This window comes from Anopheles cruzii, chromosome 3 (genome assembly GCF_943734635.1).
Source record: "Anopheles cruzii chromosome 3, idAnoCruzAS_RS32_06, whole genome shotgun sequence".
Taxonomy (NCBI): domain Eukaryota; kingdom Metazoa; phylum Arthropoda; class Insecta; order Diptera; family Culicidae; genus Anopheles; species Anopheles cruzii.
The window spans coordinates 29419193-29437271 of NC_069145.1; the positions used below are offsets into that span (position 1 = coordinate 29419193).

General features: G+C 52.3%; 3 protein-coding genes across 3 annotated transcripts; all 3 read right to left on the reverse strand.

Annotated features, from left to right (window-relative positions):
• Positions 1-720: 720 nt before the first annotated feature.
• LOC128271995 (serine protease gd-like) lies at positions 721-2760 on the reverse strand. Its single transcript, XM_053009701.1, has 3 exons — positions 2260-2760; positions 1603-2087; positions 721-1529 (listed from the first exon to the last, which is right to left on the reverse strand). The coding sequence occupies exons 1-3, from the start codon at positions 2524-2526 to the stop codon at positions 734-736; spliced, it is 1548 nt and encodes a 515-aa protein (XP_052865661.1). The 5' UTR covers positions 2527-2760; the 3' UTR covers positions 721-733.
• Positions 2761-3559: 799 nt separating this feature from the next.
• LOC128272021 (insulin-like growth factor-binding protein complex acid labile subunit) lies at positions 3560-7777 on the reverse strand. The gene is made up of 2 exons (XM_053009730.1): positions 7120-7777; positions 3560-5464 (listed from the first exon to the last, which is right to left on the reverse strand). The coding sequence occupies exons 1-2, from the start codon at positions 7131-7133 to the stop codon at positions 3748-3750; spliced, it is 1731 nt and encodes a 576-aa protein (XP_052865690.1). The 5' UTR covers positions 7134-7777; the 3' UTR covers positions 3560-3747.
• Positions 7778-8991: 1214 nt separating this feature from the next.
• Positions 8992-10533, reverse strand: LOC128273116 (uncharacterized). The gene is made up of 3 exons (XM_053011034.1): positions 10166-10533; positions 9916-10091; positions 8992-9837 (listed from the first exon to the last, which is right to left on the reverse strand). Exons 1-3 carry the CDS (start codon positions 10531-10533, stop codon positions 9251-9253), a joined length of 1131 nt encoding a protein of 376 aa, XP_052866994.1. The 3' UTR covers positions 8992-9250.
• Between the last annotated feature and the right edge of the window lie 7546 nt (positions 10534-18079).

Consider the following 18079-nt stretch of genomic DNA (forward strand, 5'->3'; position numbering starts at 1 on the left):
TGGTCTTAAGGAGAAACACTACAATGAATAGCTGCCGTTTTCGGAGATCCACGCGACGAGCTCGTCCTCGATCACGTCCGCTACGCCCTCTACGAGCTCTGGCAGATAGTCTAGGTGGCCCTGGCGGCCACAGTCGATCGAGAGGCCGCTGGCGATGGCAAATAGGGACACTACCTTGTCCCACGTGATGTCCGTCTTGAAGAGGTTGCGGGCGATTGCGCTCAGCAGCACCGTAGCCATTTCCGGCGTTTTCAGCTCGCCGCGCCCGAAGGTAGAGAATGGAATGAGTTATGATTGCAAATAAACAAACGTATGCAGCAAATTGGTTTTTACAAAGTCTTTTATCATCATGTCTAATGGTAAACATTATGGGTATTAGCTATTACCTAGGCTGATACATCTGCTCGATGCGCGCTCACCGATGCAATAAAATAATGGTAATCCAATGCGGCCAATGCGGCATCCCCGAACGGGGGCGACTAATTTTGACTAGAACTGAGAGCTGCTGCATCAATGCACTAGAGCTCGCGGTCGCATAACTATAAATTATAACTACAGCCACGCAGCACCATCGTTCTAATGCTGTTTATTGTACTCGTTGTTGTACCACTCATCCATCGCACCAATCTCTGCCTTCCATCCGGTTCGAAAACGATCATTAAATGAAACATTACGTTATCGACACAGCCAAGATGCTTTCGCCGGGATGGAATCGGGATGATCGTTGGCCGCGCTACTTTTTAACAATCCGCGACAGCCAGTACCGGAACGGAGCGACATCCGTGTAGATAACGTACTTCTTCGAGTCACACAGCTGCGTGTTGATGTCGAGCTGGCCCGTAGACACGATCCCCCGGAGGTAGAACCGTGATCCGCGTTTTAGGGCCAACCCGCTCCCGGAGTCACCGTTGCACGGCACGGCACCGTAGCCGGCACCGCAGAACGTTCGTGACGACGGCGGTACCAGGCGGCCCAGCTGGCGCGAGCAGTCCCGCTTGTCGATAACGGTGGCCGTCACGTAGCTCGGATACGTCGCATCCCCGCCCGACTCCGTAACGCCCCAGCTCGAAATGAAGCCCTTGGCGCCGATGATTTGCTCCAGGTTGTCACTTTCGCTCCACAGACAGATTGGCCGCACCAGATCGTTGTAGACGACCGGTTGGGCGAGCGCCAGCACCGAAATGTCCGAGTCCGTCAGTTCGGCGTCCTCGAAGTAGTAGTCGTCGTGAATGAATATCCGCGCCACGTCGCGCTCCTGGTTGCTGCTGTCGAAAAAGTTGTCGATGTTGTACATCCCGGGCACGACCGACAGCTGGTCCGCCTGGCGTTCCATGCCGGCGGGAAAATACATGCAGTGGGCCGCCGTCAGCACGTGCGTCGGGGTAATCAGGCTACTGCCGCAGATGTACTGGGGTTTCGAGACGCCGGCGGTATTGAAAATCGGTGCCGCCCACGGGAACTGTCCTTTCGACGAACGAATGCCGTTGATCGACAGTCGGCTGCCCAGCGGCGCCACGGTTCCGCAGGAACTAAGTGACAGGAACGGGTAGGATGATTATTACTGCGATCAAACTGCCAGCGACTGCGACGGGGAAAACTTACATATCGGAGGAGCTCCTTGTCGACGCTGCTGGCAGAGGTCGATACACTGTTTGCTGCGGCTGCGACGGTGGTAACAGGACTCTCGGGAACAGTACTGACCGCTGGGTGGTAACCGCGGTTTCGGGCGGTTGGAAAACGATCGCCGTCGGCGTGTCGTTGGTCTGCCGGCCCGAGGGCTGGGTGATGATCTGATGGACCGCCGGCTGGTACTGGATGCCGTTCGCGTTGACGGCCGCCGTGTTGCCGTTCGAGTTCAGTTGCTGCACCTGCGTGAACAGTGTGTGCTCCAGATTGATGGTCGTCACGATTGGTCCCTTTACCTTTTGCCCGGTGCAGATCGCCTGCCCGTTAACGCTGATCGCCAGCACGGACGGGTAGATGTTGGTGAACGGGAAATTCACACGATACTGCGCCGGGCGGTTGTTGAAAATGTCGAGAAACGTTTGCGGTCTCGATTTAACTAGCGTTATGGATCCCACGTTGCTCTGGAATGCATATACATGCGTGTGTAGAGGAGAGAGAGAAAAATGCAAAGATACACATGAGAGAAGTGCCTTTAATAGGCCGGATCACACACGTGATCCGCGAACGCACTCAACCCCCGCTCGATTCTAGTTGAGGAACTCGACACGACCGCAACACGGATTGGCGGCTTACCTTCGGAACCGGTACGCCGATCGAGAGATCCACGTTCAGCTTGACTAGCTGACCGATGCGCAAGTTGTGCAGCTCGACGTATCCGAATGGCTCGCTCGTGTTCGGGTCGAACCGGTAGGAAAATATTTTCGGACACGGCGAACTCAGATACTGGCCTTTGGCCGGCCCGTTAGCAACCGGTCCAAGCAGAAGCACCGCACAGACCAGGCACCAACGGAACGCCACCAAGTTTCGCCAGTCGCTAACTCCTAACACGCTGGGCTGCATCGTGCAAGAACCTCTCGCTCGCGCTCTCACCGTTCCGTTACTGTCCACATTCGGATGTTCCGGCCGCGCGGAATACGATCCGCTAATCAAAACAACCGTATGACAGGCCTATCGGATCGCACTTGTTTTTGTTTACGATGATGGCCCTATGGGAAGTAAACACTAAACGTGAACTGCTCACTGTGGAAGATTCGTGGCGTGGCTTCCCAGGCGGGCACGAATCGTACGCTCATTACGGATTTGCTCCCGGGTTACGCTGTTCCAAACGCACGATCACACGATCCGCTCGGAACCAGATGCTGTAGCGCACTGATTACTTAAGAGGCTACCGGTAGCGGGCGGTAGCGGCCGCTCTGGTGTGCGTTAACGTGTTGTTGTCGGGACCCGAGTACCCAAAGGGGTTTACCGAATGCACTGGCGCGCCGCTACAAACACCAACAGCGCCGGTGCGGTACTTGTAAACCCGCGCGCGTGTTTTGCGGTTAACCCGGTCCCTGCGATGCGCTTCTGCACCTCTTGCTACCTATCGTCCGCTGCACACGGGTACCCGTCCAAGTCTGAGGTGTCGTAACCGGGCGCTAGAAGGTTCCGGGCACCGCTCCTGGACGCCAGGGACACTCCGTTCTGGTGTGGTGAAGATTTTATTAATGAAGTACCTTCCAGAAAAACCCAACTTCGCCGGACAACCTGTTTTGTTTTGGTAAGGCCCGTCGATCCACCTATCCCTATCGAGGGGGCGTATCCTGCAAACGGCTATTAGGAGGCAGTAAACTGCACAGCACTCCTTTTCGGGAGGACAGGACAGGCTTACCCGGCGCCGCCGCCGGTGGGCAGGTAATCGAGGTATTCGGGAACGCTCTCTTGTTCGGTAACAATACACTGTGAAACGCGAATCACGATCGCGATTGCGGTGCTCTCATGTGAACCGCATCTTGCCGCACAATGCACGAGATGCTGGTGCCCGACACGGGCCCCCCCCCCGAGAGTTTTGCATATAGGGAAAGCCCCATGCCAACGATACTGTAGTGTTTTTACATTTATTTGATAATATCACTTACACGCTAAGATACACAGTAATGCGGCTCGGGTTTAGTTTTCAGATTTGGTAACTTTGCATCGCAATGCACTATCTTACACCTCTGTGTGTGTATGTGTGTGTGTGTGGACCGGGAGAGCTTCAGGAATATGGACGGCTAAAATACCCAATCCCGCGATCTTGCCCTAGGCAACCGACACATTGTCCCGTATCACATCGTTTACGGTGACACCGTTGCTGAACTCGTTGGCCCGCTTCTGGTACGTCACCACCTTGACCGAGCGGTCGTGCTGCCACCGGCGGACCAACCGCTGGCAACCCCACGCGACGGCCACGAACAGGGCAACGGCAAACACGGCCACCAGGAACACGACCATGCCGAGCAGGTGGTCCACGTCGTGCTCCAGGGAGTCCAGCTGGCGGCGGTACGTCTGCTGGTTGACCACGGACCCGTTCCACTGTGACCGCAAGCTGGTAAACATGGCCAGCAGGAAGTAGAGGGTGTGGCGGCCCAGGTTGCGCAGCACCGCCATGTCCCGCTTCACCTGCACCATCGTGTACGGAGGCTCGAAAACATCCGTCACGTACGAATCGGTCACGTGGGTCCCGTTGATGTAGCAGTCGCGAGGATCACTCGTCGAGCGGATGTGCGTACGGTTCAGGTGCGCATTGAGCCGATCGTAGTACGAGCAGTTCCAGCGGTTAAAAGACAGCGACACCCGATCCAGATAAGGGAACTCGTGCCCCATCCGCTCGTAGTTAACCAGCTCACGCAGATAGTTAAAGTTCAGGCTGAGGTACTGTAGGGTTCGAAGCCGCGAAAGGTGGCTCACATTCAGACGGACGAAGTTGTTCTGGGAGAGGTCCAGATAGAGGATCGACTCCGACGCCAGCAAGCCCTCGATGTTCTGATCGTTCAGACTGCAGTTCTGGAGCCGAAGCGTCACCAGCCCGGGAATGTTGCGGATCGAGTACTTGAGGTTGTAGTCGAACCGGGACACGTTGTTCGACGACAGGTCCAGATACTCGAGCTGCGTCATCTCGTGCAGACCGACGATGTTGTCCAGGTTGTTGTGGGATAGGTCAATGTGCTCGGCCCGGCTAAAGGAGAACAGGTCCGCGTCATAGATGTTGTTGTTCTGCATCTGCAGCACGCGCACGTTGAACGATTTGTTGACCGTGAGCGTTTCGATGTGATTGTTTTCGATCTTCAGCAGCGAGATCTCCTTCGCGTCGATGTACGGCATCCGGCGGAAGTTGTTGTCCGAGAGGTCGAGCTCATACAGCTCGTCCACCATTGTGATTGTGTCGAAGAGCACGCGCGGCAAGAACGACAGCTGGTTGTGGTCGAGCAGCAGCGACGAGAGGTGATCGTTGAAGTAGAACTGGTGCGGGGCCAGCGTCACCAGACAGTTCTCGCGCAGGCTCAGCGACTCGAGTCCGTAGAGTCGGTCAAAAGCTTGCTTCTCGAGCGTGTGGATCAGATTGAACGACAGATCGAGCTCGGCCAGGCGGATCAACGAGCCGAACGTTAGGTTGTTGATCGTCTCGATGCGGTTGTTGGACAGATTGAGCGTTTCCAGGGAGTAGAACTTGAGAAACGTCAGCTCATTCAGCTGCTCCAGGTTGTTGAAGGATAGGTCGAGCTCGTAGATTTCGTAGCCCTCGTTCACGATGCTGCTCAGGTGCCAGTGGACCTCCTTGAAGCCCTGTCGGGACAGGTCCACTTCGGTTTCGTTGTTCTGCAGATTGAGCGTGTCCTCCGTCAGCACGCCTTCCCAGTTCGGCGAGTGACGAAACTCTTCCATGATCGTCCGATGTCTGTCCCGTTTCGTGCTAACACATTCATCACCGCGTGCTGGGGCGCACCAGATAAGAGCAGCCACCGCAACGAATAGGAACCTAAAAATAGAGTTGGGTACAGGTACAGTGCAGCAGATAAGTTACAGTTTATGGGACGGCGAAATAGTGGGGACGTGTGTAATCGCACCAGTCCTTTTTGGTCGGTCCCCGTCAGTCATCAGCGACAACGTGACAATCCCCTCCCGTGTGCACCTTGGTTCGGTTACATGATTAGGGGCCGAGAATCGGGTGCAAAATGATTCCCAGAAGAGCTGAGTTGAAACAGGTTCTGAATTTGAATCTTTTATTTCAATTAGTACCATTACCAGGCGTTTACGTGAAGGTGTGCTGTCGATCGAAGCCGTCCGTTGTGTCCGCCTTTTAGCCTCGCGTCACTCGGCGCCAGCATCTCACGGCCCAGTAAGTGTATTCTGAGTTGCCGGTTTTATGGCCCGTTCACTGGCACCGTCTACACTCCCGACACTCGAATCCGGTGAAGGCACTTATCGGCACAGGCCTGCCGACATCTGCCCAGCCGTGACGATCATTGATGATCACACATTTATTAATTGCTATTCACAGCGACGCCCCGCCTGCATTACCTAATGATCGGTAGAATATGTTTTGTCGATCGAGCAATTTATCAACGCGCTCAGAATTAGTCAAACGATTCAGCCAGACACCGCGCACCGCGCCGCTTCAGTCGGACGGAACGGAGTGATAATGGTCGCGGTTCCATTGAAACGAAAGACTTCCAGGCGACGAACCCCACCACGCCGTCGCCTATCAGTCGGCGCATCAGCAATGGGTCGTGTAAATGTTTCCGCTTTTGCAAACCCGTGCAACAACATGGCCCACAACGCAAGCTAATCAAATCCCTCCCGCCGTGGCATCATTTCAGATGTACCGGAAAATTTGTGCATATTAATGATATTATAGCACAGCTCGTGCTCGAATCTCGCTCTTCTCGAACAGAACGTTAGCTTTGTTTATTATTCTGTGCCGCCGTCGACCTTGGGTCGACCAAAACGCACCCGCCGGGCTCCGGGGAATATGGAAGACTCCAAAACCGGTGACAATCCGCGCAAAGGCGGCAATGCTTTCGATCGCTTCCGCTTCATTGCGCGCCTGCTATCGTCACACAGTACAGCTCCATCACACAAAGAACGGGCTTGTGTAACCGGGTAAAACGTCGCCTGAATTCCGGCGCAAAATATTTGTTTTCGATCGTGAAAATCTCGGAGCAGGTGAAGAATTTGTTTCAAAATAACTCAAAACAGAGTTATGGCACCATCCTGGGACAGTCAGAAGAACAAAGGCTTGCGTAGCTGGCCTCCGTCACCACGCCGGTGACTCAAGGCAACGGCTGTCGATATCTTGCGTACGTGCCCGGAGTAGCTGTTTGCCAGAGCTTTTTGTTTACTGATAAGTTCAATTTATCTGTGCCCGTACTTGTGCCCGAGGTAGTCGTTGTGGCGTCGTTTAGTCCACTTTGAGGCACGCATGGCAGCAGTGGCGACTCTTGTTTAGCTTCTAGCTTATAATGCCGTTTTACTAACGATCCTGGTTGAGCTTCTCCTCATTTGGTCCACCGTTTAGAGAGAACGACGACCTAGCCCTTCACGAAACACCTAATGGAAGTGGACCGCTTTCGCCTTAATTCGCCACTTTAAATGCTACTTTGGGACCAGAATGTTCAATTAATTCAATCATACCTTGTCGGCTGCATTTTGCTGCTGTTTTCCGCACACCGTAATTACGGCCAACCGATTGTCACAAATCTCTGGACGGTGGCTGCAATGATGATGATTTTGCACAGTCGCCTCGTTCGGTTCGTTCGTGAGAATGATCTGGGAAAAAAGCGGACTCCGCCCTTTCGATGCTTCTGTGACGATATGATGATACGGACTAAGCGACGTCACGTCCTGTTCGGGTTCGTCCTACCGCCTAGCGTGCCAGTAACTATCGCACGCGCGCGCACACACACAAACACCTAAGCCGTTCGTGTCACCAAGGTTAGCTGACGGATGTTTATGATGGCTTCAAACTGGTTGAAGATCTTGATCTTGCTTCAACTCGGCTCGATTACATCAGCTGTGGTCTAGCGACATCCACAGGTTCAGGGGAATTCAAACATTCTTCAGACACCCGTCACAAGCACGATCCTTAACACGACCCAAGTTGGGACTGAATGCACCGCACGATTGTTGTCAACAATAATTGGACCGAAGTTGTAACTACTACACTACACCACAACAATCGGCTGAATGGATCGTACGGGTGGCGAGTTCTTCACTAAGGTCGGTATTCCCACGGCTATTCCTGTCCTGGTCGTGTAAGCCGTCGTCGTTGAGTTGCGCCCTGCGATGCGCAACGGGCAACAGTTGAACACGTACTGATCGTACACGATCAATCGCGAGGGGGATGTTATAATAGAAGCTACAAACATAGTGATGCGTCGCGCCACGGGCACCGCGAGCGCGTAATCAGCGCGAGTGGCGCTGAAACGAACCGGCCGCCGCCGCCGGCTGGTGGTGTTGGTGATTCGCACCGAGCATTCGAGGGATTTCTTTACACCTATCTACTACGCAACAACACACCCTGCCGGTGGGGCCGGTGAGCTTCCCGTGGGACCCCAGACGGTCCTGGAAGGCGAACTCCACCAGCCAACACTTTCCATCACTCCGGCTGATCGCTGAGTCCTGCGTATCCTTCCTTTTGGGCACTAGAACGCTACAACAATGGCTGGTTGGGCGAGCCATCGACGAATCTCTCTCTCGGTGTGCAGCGTACCGGACCCTCGTACGTGATCTGATGGCGTTTTTGTCGGCGGTGAGCTATGGCACGCAAATTATGGCACGCCCTGATAGTGGACAGCAGCGATGAGCTACGAGGCTTGCGCTTCTTGCGGTGCTCCATTGCTTTCCGTTTGTTTCGTAAGATCATCCAACCCGTTTTTGGCGTTCTGCACGGAACGGACTCCAAATCGCCGGGAAATCGCCGTATGTAACACACAAACTCTGCCACAAAAGCGGACAGAGAGTGTTTGAAAATAAGCTTAAACGCTTTTTAATGGCTATCAAAATTAAGGTGAAACAATTGCGCACGGTTTGATAGCGACGTTCTGTTGTGATTGATTCGGAGCATTTTTCTGCCTCTACCACCAAGACCGCGGTCCGCGGGCACAACAACAAAGCTGTAGCTCTAGCTGCACGTGTCACCGCAAACAATAGACGCCACTCGTCGTCAGCGTGTGCTTATGGACACAGCTGTTAAAAAGATATTTCCTCCCAGTGCCGCGCATTCTTCTCGTTCCTCGTGGCGGTCCGCATGCCCTTGATTTGTTGCAATGCTCAAGGTCAGCCTCCGCGGGGCACTGGACACTGGAATGCATCGTTTGCGCGCGCTCCAACTCGAAACTGATCGGTGTTCGGCAGCGCTGCATACATCTAGGCGTTTAGCGTGTTCAATCCGATCATTTTTCATTTAACAAATCTACATACATTTTATTTCACTTTTGCTCTACGTAATACTAAACACTTGTTTATAATTATTTTCATTGGGGAGAAAATAACGGAGTCGTCGCCGTCGTCGTCGTGTGGGGATAACAAGAAAACTGTTATCTTACAGCTCCTCCTTACTGGCAGGGTTGCTGGCTTCGCTGGCTGTGGCCGGCTGTTCGTGCCCGTTCGTGGGAGGATTGTTTGTGTTTCGGAAACTCCTACTCCATTCCGTACTCCTTAGCATTTTTCTTCAACTATTCCGTTTCTCTCCCAAAGGCTTAGGGGCGACCCCACACTGCAAATAAATAAAACGCGGTGTACACTGCCAGATGCTGCGGGCAGCTCAGTCGCCACCGTGGGGTCTCGCGTTCACGTCGGACACCGCGTACGGTTGGTGCTTGGTGCTGCCGGTCAGGACGCTCGATTGCTGGCAGTCGATGTCGCGCAGCCGCTTGGTGCGTGGCGGTGGCACCGGTGCCTCGACATCCGGCACCGCGTTCGGTGGCTCGACGTGAACGATCTTCTGGGTCTTCTCGCGGTTCCAGCGCATCAGCGCCTTTATCCGGCCCCCGTGATAATGGTAAATATATAGCGCAGCAAATCCACATAGGACCAGAAAAAGCGACAACAGAGCCACGACGGGGCCCATGTACGGGACGCCCTTCGGTGGCTCTGTATCGATCGCCTCGTCGGTACCGTCGGCCGGAACAGCCGGTTTGCTGCCGTCCGGTGCCCGCGTTGGCACCGGTTTCTGGCCCGGCCGCAGTGGCGTGCGGTTCGGTCCATCCCCATCGCCTACCGACACGTCGGCACACGCTCGGAACTCTTCCTGCGGTCCACAGCCGACGGCTCCATTCCCGTCCGGACAGATGCCCCAGTTGTTGCCGGCCACGTACTTCCACTGGACGACGCAGTTGCTGCAGTTCAGATCTGTAGGTGTGGTGAGATCGTCCGTTAGATTGGGATGGTACTGCGTGAGGGGGGACTGACTTCGCAGTGACCACTCACCTGCCGGAAGCTCGACTTTCATGTCGTAAATACGGCTCCCGTTGCGCGGGTAGAAGCGCGTCTTCAGATCGCTCGCGTTCGGGATACTGGGCGTTCCGCTGACGATCCGCATCAGGTGCTTGTCCAGGCAATCCTGCTTCGCCTGTACACTGTCACAGATCCGGAACTCGAAATAGCTGACGGGGGACGAGGGGCGATAGAGAATTATTTTCCAAGTTCAACAACCAAACGATCGAACGGATACACTTACCCCATGTGACTGGCGGTCAGTTCCACGCGGACTGTGATGGCGGCTCCAGGCTTGTAGCGTCGGACCACCACACCCTGGCCCCATTTGCCGCCAAACTCATGCGGCCGCGGTGAGGGCGCATCGAACGGATCGCCACACTCGCCGCACTTGCCCGAGTTCTTCTGCCACTGCCGGTTGAACCCGCCACAGTACAGCTCGTGATCGTTGTAGTTCGGTGGCGTCGAGAATCCGTACCGCCAGGCCGAGGCCCGGCTCGGGGGCTCTATCAGGCGCCCATGTCCTTCGCACGGTTCCAAACGGTTCACTATCACCAGCAGCACCACCGGAAGCGCCACTGCGAGCGCCACCGATTTTCGCCGAGTGATCATTGTGTGGGAACTAAGTAGCCGCTTGCCAGGCGTAACCGTCACACGCGTACCCCAATCGATGTCTGGATGTTTTCAGGGAATAGAAGAAGATAACAAACAACGATTATAAACACCAGATAAATACTCCGGAGCAGTCCACTAACACGACAGGACACTAACAGTTACACTTCGACGCCCGACGGGAGCACACACCAGCAACCGCGTACCAGTTTTAGCTCGAACCAACCCCAACGAGCCTTCGGTGGCAATTGAAATCCTAAAAGGGTACGGTCCGCCCCATCAGCCCACGCTCGCAGCCCCCACTAGGCACCCGCACCCCACCCCAGAAAGAAGTGTGTGGTTATAGTTTTTTTCCTTTTTCGTTCGGTGCACAATTTGATAATGGTTCGCCAAATAAATCGCTCACAATCGACACCGTGTACGGGCACACACACACACACGGGCGCACACAAAAAGTGCATCTTCCGCGTGCCTGCGGTGGTCCCTGTACGGTCCCCGCTTGGGGCAACATAAACAGAGGCCTTCGCGCGTAAAAAAGGGTGGTGCGTAATGCTCGGGGAGTGCTACGCGAGCAAACCCACTCCCCCCGGGGGCTGGGGCGGGTTTGATCGCGATCGCAATTCACTTCCACTAGCCGGAAAATCGGTTGCACTGGCAGAACAATAGGAATGTGGGCAGTGTAACATCATCGTCAAACATCGCCCGTTACACCTTCCTAAGCGTGCGGCTCGAGGCGCATTTTATGCGCAAGGGGGCCACCGGGCTGGGTGCCAAAGGTGTACCGTAGCGAACCACTTCTTTCCCGGGTGCTTCCTTCCGGAACTGTTACTACCGGCTACTACCGGCTACCTTAGCTAGCCGGATGTATTCGTTTTGTACGTTGGTATCGCGGCGCAGTGGAACGTGAGCCGAGCTTTTACCGAAAAAGTATTCGGAATATCTCGTGAATTTCTCTTTGGCAAACATTGCGCCGGTTGTGCCGCGAACCTTGGCTCAGCGTTTGGGACGACCGCGGCATAACACTCCAATTAGCGGCATCCCTCAAGTAGATCGAGTAGACTGTGTGCGGATTACATGTCACATGACGCTCACGCTTATGTCACGCAGAATCAGCAAGGCTGTCCGTAGCGTCTATCGTCGTGTGGACATCTCTTGTAGGTCCATATGTTACGCGGAAAGTAATAAATTCATTGTTTGGCTCAGGAGCAGACAGTGGCCATGCGACACACAAACGCACACCAGTCACGGCCGGTTGCAACAACTGGAGCACAACTATCGCCGCCCGTTAGTTGCTACAAGATACAACATTCGATAAAGGCGATGATTAAAATGACAAAAAAAAAATAACGCAAAAACAGCACAACTTAAAATGCTCAACACGTGGAGTAGTAAAAGAGAAAGGCGCACGATGGCCAAAAATAAGTGGAAAGGTCGGTCGTGCGAAGAAACATCGTGGAAGAGAAAGATCTCTCAGTTGATTCTGGTTTATTCCTGGACAAAGCTTGTATTGCAATTTGAAAATGGTTTAAATTGGGTTTTGTTAACATTTTTTCAAATAATTTAAGTAAGTTTTTTTGATCAAATAACAAAGTGTTGCCATCGATCATAGACTACAGATCATTTGCTAATTCCAGTCATGTAATAAACCAAGTTCTTTGTTGCTATAACGCAATGGATAATATAGCCAAAGGCAGACAACTTAGGTTATCAGAACAAGTTCCTAAAATCTGTCCTGAACTTACCTCCCTGGAAAATTGAGTAGAAGTCCAGGAAATATTGGAAGTGGAACTATTTGCGAGGTTTTTGGAGCATCTTAAGCATTTGAAGTTAACAGGTTTTGCAAACTTTTATGCTATAATTGGTTTTGTCCCGACGTGTTTAGTTCAATTACATTACTAAAACTATTGGTAACGAGTTCCTAACAAACACATGTTATGATCAAATACAGCACTACTGTTACTCAGTCACGTTGAAAGCCGGTTCTCGGCATTAAAATAAAAAACACTGCTTTAGAAGCTGCAAAATACACATTCTGAAGATGTAACTCTCGTCTTCCGTGCTACCTCTAATGCTTTTTCTTTAATCAGTATGTGCGAGAATGACATCTGCGTTCATTTTTGAGATGTGCGAAATAAGCCATTAAAAAAGATCATAACGGTCACACTTCTGGGAAGGCCTCGTTCTGGCTTACTGTCTAATATCTTTTACAAACGAAAAACTTCTTAGCTCCGGTGTAGTTCCCACAATCAAAATTGGTTGTAAAATACCGGGGAAAAAGCACCGCCACCGGCAGCATGCCCTCACATCAGCTGGACCACGGTTAGTAATAAACCTTTACAACCCCTCGAAAGTCAAGCCAAAAAACGGGCTCTCGGCTTTCGAGGGCGACCGTGTGGCTGTGTTGATGATGGTGATGGGGTCCATAACTCCCGCTTGACCCGTTTCTCACGACTGCGCCACGCCACCACGATTGACCGCCATGCCGTGCCGTGCCGTGCCATGTCGTGTTGTGGCTACCGACCCAAGGGGAAGTGCCAACGGCCTGGCGAACGATAAATTGCATTTCCCCGCCGGTGACCAGTACACGCAGCAGAACTTTGCCAAGACGAGGCGTCGGTTGCCATTGGAAGCGTGGACGATGTGGACAGTGTCCACTGGGGAGGGATCATGACCGTGGTGCAGTTGCTGGGTCGCCGCTGACAGATGGTGGTTTCCGTCTGGTGGATACATTTAGCGGCCCTATTGTTCCCCACTGCACCAATCTGGCGCTGACGTTGGCGCGAAAATGTTTTGTGTAAAGCCCGTTGTGTCCCTGACAGAGCCTGCGGGAAGGTAGCGGTTTAGCGGGTCGCCAGTCAGAGGGAGCGTTGTCAGCGTGCAGAACGGCCTCGTGAGGTCCCGAGCACGCATGACACGTTCTATTTTGACACGTAGGAGAACGAGAGCCAGAAAAGTGCATCGCAAGTGGTGATTACTGTCAGCCATAAAGTCGTGAGCATTGCACTGAGCCCAATGTTCACCGATCGAAGGGAAGGTCTCAATCGAAAATTATACACCCGATCTAAATCCTCGGCGGACCGCCAATCTTGGGCGCATCTTCATGCAGGCCTTGTGGGTTGTGCAAAACGTGTTGTCGTGACGTGAAATTACAAAGTAAAATTCTGCACCAAGCACCAGCATTCTCGCTTGCGACAGATTTACGACTAAGAAGCGCCGTAGGGTCGTGACTCGATTGTTTGGTAGAAGAGATTCGGTGAATCGGGGGCATAATATTATTATTATTGAAAATTGCTACGGAATTATGTCTACAAAATTAAGTAGTTGCAGAGTACATTGAAGTGGCGTAGAAAATTGGGGATGCTTTTAAAGCATTATTTTCTCGGTACCTTCGCTTCACTTTCTTGATGCGGAAAATCGGTGCGTTCAGTAATACATATTAAACCGACCCTTGTCGGAGGGTATCGGGCGGAAAATGGAACTAATACAATCAGCGAGCGTTAAAATGATGATCGCGAGGGGTAGAAAAACCAATCCACCACACCGATCACTCATTCCGCATGGATGATTAATCGGACAGCGGGCAAAAGAAATACGGCCTTGCTGTGAACGCTCGGTGAGCTACAAAAAACTTCAACCTGAGCTTGAAATAAAATGTTTAATGTGAGTTTTTCTTTTGCTGCCATTTTTCCGTGTCAAGTGCCCATATTAAGGGCAGCTTCAACTGGATTGCCAATAAAAGTTGGTCCCACGCCGATCACCGATCCGGCTGACGGCTAGATACTGTTCATTTCATTCATGCCACCCTGCAACAGAGTCGGTGTTCAGTTTCAGGGCGGGCTAATCTGGTGCTGGAAGTGGTGCACTTATCGCTGGGACCCTTGATTCGAAGCGCGATGGAAAGCGCGTGCTGCTCACAAACGATAGCGCTTTGGGTGCGAACATTTGGCTCGGGCTCTCGACACACGATGGAAAGCTGGGCACAGGAGACACCCCCCCGGTGGGATCGTGTGGAATATGCTCAATCGAAAACAGATCGTGCAGCTCCCGCCGATAAGCATCATCTGCTATGAGCTGCCATTGTTGCAATGCATGGGGGCCCGATAAATCATCGCAAAAGCACGTGGCCTCCACTTTTAAAGAGCTGACGAGTTTTGAAAGCAACGCAGCTGATTAAAATAGGTCAAGCCTTGTGGGTTTAGGTCGGCTACCAATATTGAATGTGTAAAGAAGCGATTTTTATTAAATTTTTTGGTAAGCATGTTGTAAAATTTATTTTTGCCAGTTAATTGGCAAAGTTCTACAGCGTTAGGAGGCAAGTTTGACTGCCGCCTATGCATTAGTTTGTTTACTCGTCTGTAGGTTAATTTTTGGTGTCACGGAGGACGTGGTGGACGGATCCTGAAATAAAGTTGCCATTTCGCCGCACAGTGAGGGGACCAATCAGTGATCCAATAAAATTAATATTTCGACCTTGAAGTCGTATATCGTTTGTACTAAAATGTATGTAAGGGGGCAAACACCGTGTTACGTCAGAAGTAGAATGCGTACTAAGCCCCCGCCCCCATTGTCTGGCGGAGAACGATCTGAGGTTGAGCCGAGAACAACTTCAAGTATGAAAGGATCGCAAATTAGTGCAGTCGGGGAGCAGTCGGAAAACAGTCGAACAGTCGGAAAGTCGCAGAGTAGCGGCGACTTGGAACAGTTTCCGAATACCAGTGAATCAGTGAAGACTAATAGTAACAGTGAATAAAGGAGAGAAAACGAAAAGAATTGTATGTTTTTCACTTTACATGTATGATCGAGCAACAAATTCAGATATGGTTATTAGGTGTGGTATTAGTGTTGTAACTTGAATTTAATGTTGAGAGTCAAACCAAACAAACAAACAATAAAATAAATTTACATGATTGATTAACGTTTGGTTTTTAAAACTTCGGTTACTCTCTCAAACACATCAAACATATCAAACAATTCAAAAGAAATGCAAATGCTGCCAATAAAACAATTAATATTAATCGTCCATCGCACTGGCAATTGACAACGATACATGTTGCCCTGGTTCGCGTAGACACCGCGAAGCGCGGGGGTCTACCTTTTTCTACATTTCAATCACAGAAACGACTTTCCGCACGAGGTTATGCAAACCAACCGAATGGCCACCAAAACTCAATAGATTACCCGGCGCGTGCATAGGGCACCGACAGTGGAATGCATAATCCCAGTTCGGCCACCAACGACTCGAATTGACCCGAACGGGGCCGGGCCCGGGCCTGTCGGGTGTGTGCCCAGTTCAAACGTGCACGCGGCGCGGTTGTTGATTGATTAATCGCGGCATGGCCAGTCTACGTGGGTTTACTGGTATCGGCCCGACGGACTGCGCGCCGGATGGGTTGCGTAAACGTAACGACTGGTTTATGCTCGTGACCAAAGGCCAGTGGACTATGTTGCGTACCGGTGGTGGTTGTTTCTAGCCCAAAAACAATTCCTCGTTCGCCCGCACATTGCCGAGAGTACCGACGATGCAAATCATGAGATGAACATAACATAATCAAATGCAATCTCTATTGAAAGCTTTGGTCAATACCAGCCCCGTTTTGTTGATCGATCACAGCTGCGAGAGAACAGCTCTTAACATCTCCATAAGCTCCAACAGAGCCACTCCTGGAACACCGATCGAAGCAGAACAACCAGTTCGCGAAACGCGCACACACAGTTCGTTGAGCCGATCGCGCCGATGCTCCATAAAAGGTGTGGTCTGCCTCGCTCTGGTCACTCGCTACGCCGGAGGTTCAGTTCGGTACCGCGACTGACCTCAAGCAACCGAGTGATTGGGCGATTTGAGATTGCTGCGTCACCGGCACGAACACCCCGAGTGTCCCGAGACGGAGCCTTGCCCCTGAAAACGGTACGGCGGGGCACAACGGGACCGGGTGCCGATGATGACTAAAACGTTTACTTAAAACTAATAGCAACGGTCGGGTGGTCAGGTTGATACACGCGGTTCACTTCCGCGCCGAGTTCCTGTTTTTTTTTTTTCGCTTGTGACTCACACAAAAAAGGGTCGACTTGTGGCCTTCTTCCTCCGTCAACAAACCAAATACTGTCAATAATGTGCCATGCGCCATGGGTTCGTCGCTTGCAGTCTTTTGTTTTTGTAGCGCCTCGCCGAAACGAAATGTAAACTTAAACCGTAAAATTGAAGGAAAATCATTAGAATTTTCGCACTTACAGCAACTTTACAAGAAATCGACCCGACAAGTGTGAAGTGACAGAGATAACTTCCTCGAATAGGATACCGCGAAGCGGAAAACTTCTATCGGTAATCGGGTGTGATTAGAGTAGTTGGGAGAATTACAACCAATCCGTTCCCATTACGGTGCTGCGTTGGCAAGCAGTGAGCATTACATGTCCCGTGCAATTATATCAACTACGCACCCGCGGTGTCTTCCGGTATCATTACTGACACACGGCGCGTTCCTATAAGTCACCGAGCGCAGAGCCCGATCACTAGCCAGATCGGTTGGCACCTTTCACTACGCCGCCACGGCTCAACAATGGAAGCCACACCGGGCAGCCGGTGTTGAGTCGCAACCACCGGCGTCACCGGCGATTACGACGACAGTGCACCGCTGCCGACGAGTGCGATGCACTTCCAACGCTCATCTGCCCATCATCTCGTCTCCATTATGTATGTTGCAACTAAGACGGGCAGGCTCTAGTGGTCACATTGAACCCATCGTGCGAACGAAGCCGAGGAAAACTTTCTTCTCCACATCTGCCCTGCCGGTGGCCATTACCACCGCCGCCAAAGATGGGCCCGCTTAGCGCGAAAATAGAGATAAAAAGCGCAGACAGTCCACGGTTTACCACAATCAGCACTTAACTATCGTTTTAAAGCCGAGCCCGCTTCGAAAATGAAACCGGCGTACAATTGTGTTGCTATTCGAATTCAAACGCCCGGATCCATTCCCGAAGAACATCGCCCGGCGAGGGAAACTGAGGGAAACGGAAAAGCTAATTTTGCTTATTTGCTGCCACACCGCACGAGGCCAGCCGGCATTCCGGCTAAAGAAGACGCTGCACGTTGCATCTCCAGCTGCGCTGCAATCCACTACCCTGTGACTAGTCTGCGACGCGAAACAATGGGCTTCGTAATGGGCTTCGAGGGCCGAAACACAGAAACCTGTGTTCCGATCGATCGTAACGGACGCATTCTCTCGTGGTTGGGAAAGCCGGAAAAAATGCGGGAAGAAACATGGGCAGTGCTTGGCTTTCTGCTCTGGTCGCCACAAAGGGCACAAAGGCCGTGACGACCGTGTTGCGTGGGGCAGGGATAGAAGAGTGGTTCCATGCCAGTGAGTGAGCTGTGGTTTCCTTTCCCAGATTCCGGAATCCGGGCTGCGGTTTTTGTGGTGCGTTCCGGAGGACTGCGCCCGGCAGCAGGCTCCTTAGGACCATCGGAAACGGATGTGGTATTTATTTTGGCGCATTTCATTTTGGGTTTCTCTGTTCCGGGTGTCTGTGGATGGGCTTTTTGTCGTGATGT

Bases quoted from the DNA above. Each gene is read 5' to 3' on its own strand.
- LOC128271995 (XM_053009701.1), bottom strand. From the start codon at position 2,526: ATGCAGCCCAGCGTGTTAGGAGTTAGCGACTGGCGAAACTTGGTGGCG. The intron at 2,088-2,259 runs GTAAGCCGCCAA...TATGCATTCCAG, and splicing joins TCGGCGTACCGGTTCCGAAG to AGCAACGTGGGATCCATAAC. The intron at 1,530-1,602 runs GTAAGTTTTCCC...CCTGTCACTTAG, and splicing joins ACAAGGAGCTCCTCCGATAT to TTCCTGCGGAACCGTGGCGC.
- LOC128273116 (XM_053011034.1), bottom strand. From the start codon at position 10,533: ATGATCACTCGGCGAAAATCGGTGGCGCTCGCAGTGGCGCTTCCGGTG. The intron at 10,092-10,165 runs GTAAGTGTATCC...GTCCCCCGTCAG, and splicing joins CTGACCGCCAGTCACATGGG to CTATTTCGAGTTCCGGATCT. The intron at 9,838-9,915 runs GTGAGTGGTCAC...CCACACCTACAG, and splicing joins GAAAGTCGAGCTTCCGGCAG to ATCTGAACTGCAGCAACTGC.